At 39.4% G+C, this 13,591-nt stretch overlaps 1 protein-coding gene across 2 annotated transcripts in view; it reads left to right on the top strand.

Annotated features, from left to right (window-relative positions):
- The window catches only part of pde1cb (phosphodiesterase 1C, calmodulin-dependent b), a 61,810-nt gene extending 48,520 nt beyond the window's left edge, over positions 1-13,290 (top strand). Inside the window, exons 11-17 of one of the 2 annotated variants that reach the window (XM_023408949.2) lie at positions 1,930-2,050; positions 4,055-4,136; positions 4,673-4,793; positions 7,189-7,364; positions 8,725-8,958; positions 9,412-9,474; positions 9,786-13,290. In XM_023408949.2, the coding sequence (XP_023264717.2) occupies positions 1,930-2,050; positions 4,055-4,136; positions 4,673-4,793; positions 7,189-7,364; positions 8,725-8,958; positions 9,412-9,474; positions 9,786-9,802 (814 nt within the window). In that variant the 3' untranslated portion in view covers positions 9,803-13,290. Of the gene's footprint in view, positions 1-1,929; positions 2,051-4,054; positions 4,137-4,672; positions 4,794-7,188; positions 7,365-8,724; positions 8,959-9,411; positions 9,475-9,782 lie in introns of both variants that reach the window. The other variant, XM_023408950.2, reaches the window with a different exon arrangement.
- The last annotated feature ends 301 nt before the right edge of the window (positions 13,291-13,591 follow it).

The following is a 13,591-nucleotide window of genomic DNA, read 5'->3' as shown; positions in this document are numbered from 1 at the left end:
TGTTGTTTTCGACTGTTGGTCGGACAACTGAAAAACATTTTGAGGCATTTTATAGACTAAATGATTAATTGAGAAAAATACATTAAGCATTAATGAAGCTTCTGGCTGCTCAACAGTCCACAAATGGTGAGTTGGTAATGACTTAGAGGTCCACTGTTTGATAGGTACACATAAGCACACGGCAATACATACACACACACACACACACGCACGCACGCACGCACGTACACGGACACATGAATGAGGGATTGCAGTCTGCTGGAAGCTCTAATGCTGAATAGACTCTAATGTGAAGTAATTCAAACTGGTCTGCTCCAGGGCTGCTGCTTAGAGTGCACTTTAAGATCCAATCTGCCACAAATGGAAAAGGAGGAAATGTGAGCTTCTCACCTCTGTTTAACCTTGCGTTTAACGTGCATGTGTTTGTGTGTTTGCATTCGTGTGCCTGTTTTCCATTTCGGCCTGTGACTGCTCATTCATGCGTCAGTCCATTAAACAGGATATTTTGATATGGTTATCAGGTGATAGCTCAGACACCACTGATGTCTGGTGAGGGGAGGTGAAGCGTCTTCACACTGTGTTCCGCTGCAGAAAACTGATTAGCCTCATGGAGGCAGGATGATGGAAGAATAAACCCCCCCCCCACGCCCCCTCTCCTCCCCTCCCCATATTGTGTCGTGTAGAGCTGCATTGATTAGTCGATTAATCAAGTAGTCAATCATGAGAAAAGTAATTGGCTAATTGGCTATTTTGATATTAAGTCTTTTTTTTTTAAGGGAAAAGTGCCAAACAAATCGCTGTTTCCAGCCTCTTAAATATTTTATGCTTTTCTGTTTTATTTATACTTTCTGTTTTCCTGAATATATTTCTTTGCTTGTATGCATATTCTAGTGGATGTCTATATTCCACATCTTTGTAATGAGCGCTGGTGGACAAATATATTTCGCAGGGTGTCTCCGGTGAATCCGTGCCATTGCAACATTTATGTAGAAATAATCCTAGAACTTCAAAATCCTCCTCTCAGTGCTCTTGAGAGTGAAATAGAACAACTTATTTTGTTTTAAAATGAATTGCTCAGAGTCTGAGCAGCAAAAAACGTGTAACTGCTCAAAAACACGCAGTCTGGACTGTATTAAAGAAACGTTTTTTCATGTTTTATTCTCCTCCTCTTACACCGTCACTTTTTGTGGACAGATTGCTGTAGACACAACCAATCTGTTTTTTCTTTGTGTGATTGATCGTACTGTCTTCCGTTGCACTCACTCCCTTGAGAATTTGCTTGTGTCTTTCTTTCAACCGGTATTTTCCAATAACCTTGTTGCAGATTTGTTTTCATGATGTAGCTTTTGCCAGGACATTGACTAACCAGACATTGATGAATAGACCAGAGACCGGTCTTGCCTTTAACTTCAAAATCATTCACACTTTCATTAAACACAAGTGACCTTATATTCAAAAGAATCGGCTGCTCCAGTGGTGATTGACGTGAATGCAGGTTCTAACCCTTTTGAGCTCATCAGAAGCAAGAAGCTGAATCGGCAAAAATAAAACCACAAGCAGCAACACGCAGATGTAAGACTTGACAAAAACCAAGCAAAGTCACTTGGTTACAGTGTATGTAAGTTGTATGTATCAAAACCTGTCCACCATTTGTCCCCCCTTCACTGGATGTGAATGAAACTGGGTGTGTATGTTGAGGAGGTAGCGTAGGATGTCTCCAGTGACTTTAGTCAGCAAGGAATCTTGAATTATGAGCAAACGTGTGATACTTCACGCCGGGGAAATCTGGCAGAAAAATAATGCTAAACCTGAGCAAATGCAGCAGAAGTATAACGTACAGAATCCCTTAGAAAAACAACAGAACAAATGAGTAATACTCTCTGGTGGACTTCAGTTTTTGTAAAATTGTACATCTACTCTCTTCTGTAGCATTGACAAGCCCAAAGCTCTGTCCCTGCTGCTGCACACAGCAGACATCAGCCACCCGGCCAAAAGCTGGGACCTCCACCATCGCTGGACCACCTCCTTACTGGAGGAGTTCTTCAGACAGGTGAGTGGGTGCACCTGGCAGGTCGCAGAGAAGGGCGTGGGTGACTGGTCCGGTGTATGCGTCAGTGGTTTGAGGATGTGAGGATGTAGAGTCAATATGACAGGGTTTATATCTGGCCACATACACAGAACCGTAATGTACACTTGAGTGACAGTTAATCAGTTACACGTATTTATAATTAACACAGCGACCCTGCAGTGAATCTAATATTTCGTCCAAGCCCATTATATCTATGGAGGAATAAATATTAGAAACCTTTATAATATAATACAATATATATATACTTTTGAAAGTCTCACACTATGGATCCCTTTCAGACAAAATCGAGATAAGTTTTGTCACTCCTATTATCTTATTTTTACTTGGGGGATGATCATGTGCTAAGTTTTGGGACTACAGTTCCCATGAGTTGGGTTGCTGTTAATGTACTCATGGACCCTTATAAACACCTATCACTGGATTTCTCTCTGAAGAAAACTATCAAACGTGACGATTCTCAGGCAAATTCTGAAGTTATAAGAAGTGTCTTTTCCTGTGATTACTCAGCAAGATTTAGTCCCAATGGACATCACAGACAATGATTTCCTCAGAACAAGTCAGCCACATTAAATCTTAAAATACGTGTGTTGTAGCTGTATGCTCTGATTTGAGTTACTGTCCAAGAAGGAGTGTGATTATTGCAGCCACTGGGCATCAGTAGTTTAATTGCCTCCATGTGTTTGAAAACCTCTGGTATGATGAAATACATTTTTAATACAGCCTTCAAAAATTTGCCATGAGGTAGAAAGGTGAGCTCTGAAAAACACCAGACAGATGAAAACAAAAAACCAACGACAGCACCAATCCGTTCAAGTGTCCTGGTACACCATGCCATTAAGCCAGTATGTCTTTAAGCACGCCAGTGGAGTGAAACACCCAAATAAAACACAGACGTCATTAATGTTGTTGACAAAACAATCTCAGGACAAGGTCCATTAAGTAGCTGTGAGATGTTCAGTTTTATTTATTTATTTATTTCGGAACCCTTTTCGATACTGGCTTGAAAAGTTGAGATTGAAAGTTCATTCGCCTTTAGGTTAAACCTGTGCTTTTCCTGCTATTTGAAAATATACCTGCACTGTTGGACCAGGTGGGGGAGACGCACAGGAACAGTTTTCCTAGGATTTCTTGGGATTGTCAAAAGATGAAACACTAGATCTGAAGCAGCATTGATTTATTTATCATATTATCAACATTGCTTTTAGCCGCTCCTTTGGTGCGGGCGTTAGAGATCTGACTGTTTGCAAGATAAATGTCGGTACAGTCGAAAAGTTTTCTTCCAATTCAGCCCCACGTTAGTCAGGTTTCTTTCACACGGTTGCAGACTCACACCAAGGATAAAATAAGGAAGACATTATTGAATGATTGTTTTTATATGGCACTTTGGCACAAACCTGCCCTCCAAAGCATTTTCAAAAATGATGCCATGAAAAGCACCATGGAAAAATAAAATGTACAACATTATCTCTTTGATAAAACAATGCATTTGGCTATAAATAATAGATTGTGTATTAGTAAATGTGAGCAAGAAGGACAGACGTTCATCTGGTGCCACATTGCTTTCATCTCTTCCATTATTAATCCACATTGTCTTCATTATCAGTGCTATTGTTGTTGTGGCTGCTTTCACGAGGCCTTTGTCTCCCAGGATGTGAATTGCCGATAAATAGCTTCTCCTTCCGTCTCCACATTTCATCTGTTTGTGACAAACCAGAAGAGAAAATGAAACACGTTTGTGGCCCAAAAGCACTTGAGGCGGGAGCCAGACAAATCGAAAGCCTGTTGATAGAAGTGTGAGCATATGGTGTATGGTGGTGGTGTGCATATGTGTACAGTGTAAGTGTCCGTTTATGAGCGAGTGCATGCAGAGTGAGCTGTGTGTGCACGCCTGGAGGGTGGGGAACATTTTTTCTAGGAACCAAAGACTGAGAATGATTTTGACTGAGAAAGCTGCTGTATTTCCAGGGGGACAAAGAAGCAGAGCTCGGGCTGCCGTTCTCTCCGCTCTGCGACCGAAAGTCTACAATGGTGGCCCAGTCCCAGATCGGTGAGTGGCTACTCCACCATCACATGCACACAAAACCTGCACATGATGGCTGTAGAAGTACACAGGTTCTGTTTCAGCACGAGTTAATTTGAGAAAACTAACATTTCCTTTAGAACACCAAAGGGCGTACCATACCCTGTATTTACATACATTTATATTAGTAAAGCAAATTAATTATGAAGAAACTGGTTGCTGTGCTTTCCATAGTAACGATGGTATTAAAAATATATATAACATTCCCGATAGAGTTGATACTGTATGATGAATAATATTGGATTTCTTCAGTTTCAATGTGGGAAGAGGCGAGTGAGTGTTGTTTTAAGACTTAAAAATGTCAACCCATCAATTAACAGCTGTGAGTGCACAATAATACAGTTCACAGTCTAAAGAGAGATTTTGAAAAGTAATAGGAAAAAGAGTAGAAGGACACGCCTCATGCATGACATGCATTAAAGTCTTCAAATCACTTAAATAAAGAGTATGAATATGCATATAATGACATTATGTTCTGAATTTGCCAATATCTTTGTCCCCAGGGTTCATAGACTTCATCGTGGTGCCCACCTTCACTGTGCTGACGGACATGATGGAGCGCATCGTCACGCCGCTCATCGACGAGGCTTCGCATTCAGGTTTCGCTGGCTTTCGCCGCTCAAGGTGAGCTGCAGCACTTCCTCTTTACGCTGACAGATGTTTTAGCGGTGAAAAGTTTGGATTCTCAGCAGCAAGACTGAGCAGATGGAAGTGAGTGACATTATGGAAATCAGAGTAAGTTTTAATCAACCAGTCTGGTTAATCAGGGATGGAACTGTACTGTTTTCTACCCTTCACCACTCTGAGTAACTACACGCTCGATGACGTGATTAAAGCTCAACAGCTCCTCTGCAATAACAGCATATCTAATGAAAGTATTGAGAACAGCAGATGAGTCTCCCATGAGTAATCCATTTCTGTGCGTGGAAATGTCTCCACCTTTCATCAGGGAGAGCCACACACCTTGAAATTGACATTTTAGATATGCAAGTCAAGTTCGCCTCGCCTTCCCTGATCAAGAATGGGCCTCAGTGCTGGATTGGCATACACAATAGCCTCTAGAGAAACAAAAGGAAGTGATTTTGTCTCCACTGGCATAATTAATTGGCTCAATACTTTTCCTGCAGCCATGTACTAAATAAAGTCTGTGCAAAGCTTTGAAAGCACCCACACAAAGTACTCTTCCATTACTAATATTTGAACCATTCAGACAGAGATAATTTAAAAACTTTGTGTCTGTCAATTGTTTAAACTTTTATTTTCTCGTAAAGTGAGATGAATAGAAAATAAAGCAGTATTCAGGGAGTCTGGCTCTGCATCATCCGTTGCACCTGCACATCAATACCAGCCTCCCCGTTCTCCTCAACAGCAGTCATTAGCATCACTCAGTGGGCCTCCAGTCGAAGTTAACCGAGTGGAAATCTCAGATACTGTTGCCACTTATGCAGTCTCCTTGTCTACGTACACACCTGGGTGCTTATGGATTTCGTTGGACTGTTTCTTCACAGCATTTATAGCTACTTTCAGTCATCTGGAAGTGTGTGTGTGTATGTGTGTGCTCTCTCTGTCTGCCTCTGTTTATCCACCTCTCTTTCCTTTTTCTCCTTTCAAAGTGCCTCTAAATCTGAAAGCTCATGTTTTATTTTATCCAAGCTGCTGGCGTGACTCTCTGAGTGGAACAGTTTTCCGCTTTTTGAAATATCTCAGAAACTATTGGATGGATTGAAATGAAATTTTGTATAGACATTCATAGCATTCAGACACTGTCCCCTTTGGCGATCTCCTGCATTTCCCTTTTTAGCGCCACAAGAGGCTGATATTTGAGGTTCTGAGTGAAATTTCTTGAGAACTATTGGCTGGATTGCCAAGACATTTAGTGCAGACATTCACATATTCCCCCACATGATGAATTGGAATAATGTTGGAATAAAGTTGGGGCGACTCACAAGAGACACATGTCAAAACTGGCACGAGAGGCCAAGATATTCTGACTTTTAGTCGGTTCAAGCTCAAAAACCCATATTTCTCATAACACAATTTGATAGCATCTTTTAAACTCCACACGTCTTGTTTGAAGATTTTTTTTTTCAGTCAAAAATATAAAAAATATTATATAACCAGCCCAAACAGAGATAACCATTATAATTATTTTAAACTTTGGAAATCTCCCTCCAAATCTTTGGGGGATTTATTGAGTGTAAACAGGAAGTTTTTGTTTTGGCAAATTGGCATCATTAAAAGTATGCTGAATTAGTTATAATCACTTCCTGTGCAATGCACCCATGGATATAGAGACAGGCATTACTGGATTACTTTGATAGAAAAGAAAAACTTAAAAACAGGAATTTTTCTCAGGCAGGTTCTGGATCTCTGAGAAACGTCTTTTTTCCATCATTTCTAAGCGGATTCATGGACATTTATTTACCATGGACATTGGAGATAACGATATCCTTGGGAAAAAAAAGTCACATTGCCTGTGTGTACAGATTTGACTGAGTTGTGACTCCAAGAAGGAGTGTGATTTTTGATGCAAATTGTGGCAATCAGGCGCTAATGGTTTTAAAGCACCTTAATTGCCTCGGATATCCTCGGAGAGTTAAAGTCACACTGAATCTAATTATGTCTCAGTGTTGAAAACCCCCAAACAACAAAAGACATTATTCCTATTTCCACTGAGTAGTAGTCACTGTGACAAGTAAACTGAACGTCACATGTTCATCTAGCGCCATCATCAGGTCAAAAATATCATTTGTCCATAACTTTGGTTTGTTGCCAAAAACCTGCAAAACTAATGACATTAATCAACATCATCATACTAACTGGTGAACATGGTAAACATTACTTGCTAAACAGCAGCATGTTACTACTGTCTTGAGCGTGTTAGCATGCTGACCTTAGCATTTAGCTCAAAGCTTCACTGTGCTTAAGTACAGCCAGCCTCACAGAGCTGCTAGCATGCCTGAATGTACACTTGTTTAAGTCTCACCTCCTTTCTCCTCTGCCATTTTGGTCCGTCCAGTCTGAACAGTATTAGCTCAGATGAAGCCAAACGGCACAGTGTGAAGAGCATCGGCTCCGACAGCAGCTCATCAGGCCAAAGCTCCCTGCTGACGGTGGACATGAAGAACTTCAAGGCGTTGTGGAATGAAGAGGTTTATCAGAACAGAGAGCGGTGGAAAGCCCAGGCCGCTAAAGGTACTGTTCACACATACATACAAAGTGATAACCTGGTAAAATGGTGGTGATTTGGGGACTCTGGAAACATCAAAGCGATGGTAAAACTGATCTTTCTGAGCAGATCACGAGCTCCAGCCGAATGTAGAAAATTGGCTCATAAAGCAGCAATGCTCTTAACATCTGCAATGCTCTTAGCTCACCCGGAGAGGGATTTGGATTGCCCCGTATTAGTGTGAGATTTTGTGGGATACACAGTGGATTTCCACCAGCGGAGAAAATAAGAAGATAATAAATGTGTTGTCATGACATATTATGTTATTTAATATTTATTTATTTGATCTATGTTTTGATATATATCAATTTGATCAAGTTGTCTACACGCCCATTGCAAGTGGTTTAAAGGTTGTAACTTCTGGCTTTATTCATTTTTGATAAATCATTAACTAATGCCATATATGTTACTTATAATCCATTAATATGAACAGTGTTTCGGTTGCCAGACTGTGTAAAATCCCTGTGGTTGGTATTTATCCTCTTCCTGTGTGACACTTGTTTTATCTTTTCACATAGCGCTTCATTCTTCAATAATACTTGGTGTTTGTGGCTTATTGTAAGAAGCATTTATTGATTAATTATTGACATTTCTAACTGCAGACTTGGTGGCCTACACATGAGAAATAAATGTGCATTTATTAGTTTATTACCAATATTTATTACCAAAAAGAAAGTATAAACACCAGACAAATGGGTTTCGTCACAACATAACAACACAGATGTTTTGCCCAAGTCTTGTTAACAGTCTATAACGTGTGCTTTCTTAGAACATGGGACCAGTAAAGTGGCTATAATCAATATTTTGCAGCTATAATCAATATATTAATATTAAAGTTAATATGTAAAATGAACATATGTATGAGAAAATGTTGCCTGTAGTGATGAACCCACAGAGAATCAAAACCCACTATAGGCCTCCTGCTCAGTAGAAGAGACTAGCTGCTGAATATAGTGGAGCATTTTGCAACTAAAGAGACAGATATTTCCTTCAGGAGTTAAAAGAGCTAAAAGACAGTAAATATTTAAGTTTGATTCATTGGTGGGACAGTAACACAAGTCCAAATGATTGCTAATGTTGCTCTGTAACTGCCGTATGTGTAAAAAGGCAGCTTTTTTGGTAAGATGTTAGCTTTGTCAAGAACAACACTGATAACATGTCAGTGTTGTGTTAACAACGAGTCTCTGCTGCCCCCAAGTTGCTAACAGCTCACTTAATACAGGTTCAATTTAGCACAAGTAGTTATGAATTAATGCACATGAACACACACACACACACACACACACACACATGTTAACCTGCCCCTCACACTCCATGTGACCTCAGAGGCGGAGGAGAGAGCTAAAAGGGAAGCAGAGGAGCGAGCTCAGCAGGAAGAGGCTATGGATCCACAGGAGGTCCACACGGAATCAGATCACTCTGAACCAAAGGAGGACAAATTGGAGGGGGAGGCGCCCGAGTCAGCAGAGGTCAGCAGACCACCAGATGGTAACACAGGGGAAACAGAACAGGGAGCACAGCCTGGGAGCACCACACACAAGAGTCCTCCCCTGCATAACGGTACATCCCTTAAACTGCGTCGTCCCACAGCATGGCTTGTTTTTAACGGACATGACATAAATCTACTTCTATTCATGTGCTATACATACATGCAAATAACTAACTGATCATTGTAACCATGGTGACTGTAGTCCACATTTCTATCATGCTCAAACTTTTTCACATATTTTTCAATATTATCCTCGATACTTTGTGCATCATTTTATTTTCAAAAAATTCATCCTTGATATATTTATATGGGATCTCACTAGAATTTCACTAACTTTCTTTGTGTCACGACCCAGTGGTTGGTTAGAGGGGGTTTAAGATGTTATTAAAAACTTAATCACTAACTAAAAAGAGAGAGGATGATTTCAGGGTTTTCCATTCCTGCTTGGATAGAGGGCATGTTTGCTACCATGAACTCTACCTGCATCAGTCTGAAAAAATAACGCAACTGTTTGGACTGTTCAGGAGAGTTGTCTGAAGGGGCTGAATCTCCAGAGGGTGAAGAAAAGACGAACAAATGTGTCGATGGTGAGTTTTATTTCTGCAGCCCATGACTGTTGACAAAAAATAAGCTGAAGTATCTGTTTCATGACTATGAAATGAAGTGTAAACTAATGTTTCAGTCTACTGTTCCAGAAATACTACTCTGCCTCAGGAGGAATATCCTGTATTTGTACTTTAGTGGAGATTTTTAATTACATTGCATTTTGTTAAGTCGGAGACAACTTCCTAATCACAAGAAAATAAACAAGCAGAAAAATCATAATTTCCCCATGTAAGCAGTTTGTTTATGTCTGTTTAATTTTGCCTAAATATTCCTTTTTTATTTCCCAAAGCAGAGGTAGCGATGGAATAAGCGAGCCACACTGTTGCATCTTTGCTGCGCTGCCGTCGACCTGAAACCTGCTTTTAACACTCAACTGGAGGACTCACACAGACTCTCGTCACAGGGAAGGCCGTTAGTTGGACTGTGTCGCCCTCTACAGGACACCAAGAAACTCACACCTTCACTTCCATTTTTGTCCTTATGATCAACTTGTTTTTTACTTTTACCATATTAATACTCCCACACTCTTGTATGCAGAGTTTGTGGCTCTACCCATGTGCATTATTCCTCCCTCACTGCTTATTGATAAAGACAATACAGAAGATTTAATGACCTTAAGATGACATCGATGATGGTGGGGTTGAGAGGACCCTTTGAGAGACTGACACTGAAAATGTTGCTTTAATTTTTTTTTGTTTTTAGTTTGCCAATCTTTTACTTAACGCAACCACAGACATGTAGCCACCGTACAAGTCCCACTTTTTACATCTGCTTTATTTTTTTCTGTCAGGACTCGTTTGTTAGATTTTAGCATCACAAAGTAAAGTCTGGTTTAAAGTTGAATTAGAAACATAAGGTTTGCTACAGTAATCCTTACAAATTAATACAAAAGTGCTTTTTTGTGGGAAATGCAGAATAAATGCACATGAAGAGGAACTTTTACAACTGCTACACTGTATGTATGTGAGCATGTGTACAGTACACTAGGAATTCATTCACAGGTCTACAACGCCACTATTTTACTAGCAAGCACTCCTTAAACAAACCCACTCTGTGTTGGAAATTTGTGCTTTAGGAGTTCCTGATGGGCGTCTCATAAAAACCTTTTTCTTTTTTTTTTCTTTGTTACCAGGAGTTGTGACTCATTTTTCCCCCTTACACACATTTACTTTCTCAGTGCTTTCCTCAGACATTGTACAAGTCTGATGCGTTTGTGTTCCTTGTTTTTTGTGTGTCTTTATCCTCTCCACTGTATATATTGAAATTTGTACATGTATGAATCTGAGGAGGAGTAGAAATCCCAGATTCCACAATCCAAAAATGGATGTTTTTTGGATATAATGTAAGATATTATGGTGGAAAATGTCCAAAAAATTTGAATGCAACCTTTGCATTTCAGACATATCACACACATACAAATGCATTCAAGTTTTTGTAATACATAAACTCTTTTTGTTTACCTTTTTTTTTTGTAACATTTGTTTTACATTTGTCCTATATCAATCATGCACTAGATGCGTCTTATATCCTCACACTGTATGTCATTTCTTCATCAAAAGACTTCTTCTCGATGCCTTCTTATGTGTATTGAAGCTGTAGCAAAAAAAACAAAAAACAAAACAAAAAAAAAAACAACACTGTCGCTCCATTAGAGAGAAATCTTACATATGTACGTTATATTTATTTTGCAGGACAGTTATGTTACAGCAGCTTCACCTTCTCGGTTGTTGGTGTAATGTTTAATCGACGTGTTTACAGCGTGCTTGTGCACCTATTAGCCAGCTGAATCCATCATGCTTTTGTGATGCATCCGAGGCTGTGAGTCCAAACTGTATCTGCTTCCTGGTTGTTTGCCAGGTTTTTCAAGGCTTCTAATGTTGTGTATAGAAGATGCAAATATTGCTTACTGTGCATATGTAACATATTGAACCCCTGCAACGCTGGTTCAGCTTTTCCTATGTACTTAATATGTGTCAGTGGAAGAGAGGAAAACAAGCATTTTGGCAGTATTTACATAATGATAGGTATGTTTTCCCTAAAATTGTGCACTTTTACTTTGTTGAAATTCCCTCATTTTATTTTAAAGTATACAGTACATGTGCAACTTTATATAAAACTATAGGAACTATGACTTCTTTTTTAGCCTCTTTGTTTTAATACACACTCCCCATTTTTATATTATAACAGGACACTAGTATCGTGCTGGGACATAGCAGTTTGTCATGCAATGCTACTTTCTACCTAAAAAATACAGTCAGTGGTTAGCAAGCCAGCTGGCTGAATGTGTGCCTATATATATGTACTTTCCATGTCACACCTTTCACCTGTAGGAAAAAAACTATTTTGTGATGTCATTTGAATCTGTGCTGATCCAGGTACAGTCAAACAAACCAGTTCATATCTTCCTTCAATATTACATACTAAAGGAGTCTTGTGTAAAGACTTTTATTTTAGACACTGTTGGAAAATCTGTTTGTACAGTCAGCAGTTTGATGTTGCAGAAGTATAGTATTTATAATGGTATATTTTATGGTCTATTTTGCTCTTTTTCATTTAGAAAAAAAAAATCTATTTTTTAGCTGTTTATGTGCTGTATAGTGTATGTTTTTTTGTTTCACTGTACTGTTTGCTCCTGTTTTGACTCAGAGGATGGATTGTCATCTTCAACATGTAACTGTTTTTTCTTTTTTAATTTTGTCTCTCCTGTGTATATCTGTCTGATATGTTTTACTCCACCAGCTCTGAAGTCAGAAAATTTCAAGTGGCTCAAAACTCTTCACTGTAAAATTTAAAGTGTAACAATCACAGCAAATTACATTTATGAGTAGAACAAAAAGTTATTGCATCCTCAAAATAGCCTGCCTGACACTTGGTAAAGCAGAATATATTTTCTGTACCAAGGAATCAACACATGTACAGTCTTGTAGTTTGCTCTCTCTTTCACTTGCTACTGTGATAGCCTACTGTATGAATATTTAACAGGAATTTATACCGACCATAATCAGAAACATAGCTGTATTTATGACATGTAAAGACTTCTAAACGTGGTGTTTTGTAACAGTTACTATGGAACAGATTATTTGTTGTTTGTTTAATGCTTTGTTTCCTTGTTTAGTCTGATAATCACTCTGTAATGACTGATCTCAAACTGCTCTAGTCACTGAGGTTAGATGGATGTAAAGTGTGTGTGTGTGTGTGTGTGTGTGTGTGTGTGTGTGTGTGAGTGTGTGTGAGATAGAGAGAGAGAGGGTGTGTGTGTGTGTGTGTGTGTGTGTGTGTGTGTGAAACTGCTGATAAATACTCAGTGTGCATTTCTGATCTCCTCACTGTGACCTGCTCTGTTGATGAGCGTGTGTGTCTGTGTGCGTGTGTGTGTCTGTGTGTGTGTGTATGAGAGAGAGAGAGAGAGGTAAACAAAAAGAGATGGACTGTATAAAGCTGGGTAGACAGTTCTCACCACCAACAAAATTTTACAATTGCATTTCAAATAAGCAGGTTTTTTTTCCACTTTAAACGTCCAGTTCTCACATTTTATTAAATTACAAATTGTTCCACAGGGTGGATAAAACAATTCCACAACAAGGTGGATAAATTAGTTAACAGAAGTTAACCACCTTAGGTTTACCCTCTGCTACATCCTTGGTTAGACAGAATGACTAAGAGTGAATGCGCGTGTGCGTATGCATGTATGTGCATGCATGTGTGTGTCACTGTCCCATGCCGGCCAGGCGGCCGTGTGTGCCACCATGCTCTGTGACTGCACAGTCGTATCAATAAATCTGGACTCAAAGGGCTCAGATCATGTCTGCCTGTCCTCATTTCTACAACACCACAGCTCAATGTGTCATGTTACAGGGGCACTCCACCAATTTTACACATCAATATCCATTTATTCTTTGTAAGGAGAACTACTCAGCGTGTGACAGCAGTTGAATAATGTCTTCTGTGTCTTTGGAGGAGCTTTATCAATAACCAGATTTATCTGATCTTGACCTTTGAAGACTACATATTTGTAATTGAATACCCTACATAGGCTGGGAGGGTCAGACAAAAACATGTAAGATAGCTACAAACATTATTTGCATTATTGATCAATGT

The sequence above is a fragment of the Seriola lalandi genome, unplaced genomic scaffold (genome assembly GCF_002814215.2).
Source record: "Seriola lalandi dorsalis isolate HSWRI2012SDOR001 ecotype SW California unplaced genomic scaffold, Sedor1 jcf7180002054377, whole genome shotgun sequence".
Classification (NCBI taxonomy): domain Eukaryota; kingdom Metazoa; phylum Chordata; class Actinopteri; order Carangiformes; family Carangidae; genus Seriola; species Seriola lalandi.
The sequence above is the reverse complement of the archived record's forward strand: the minus strand, read 5'-3'. Positions and strand labels throughout refer to the sequence as shown.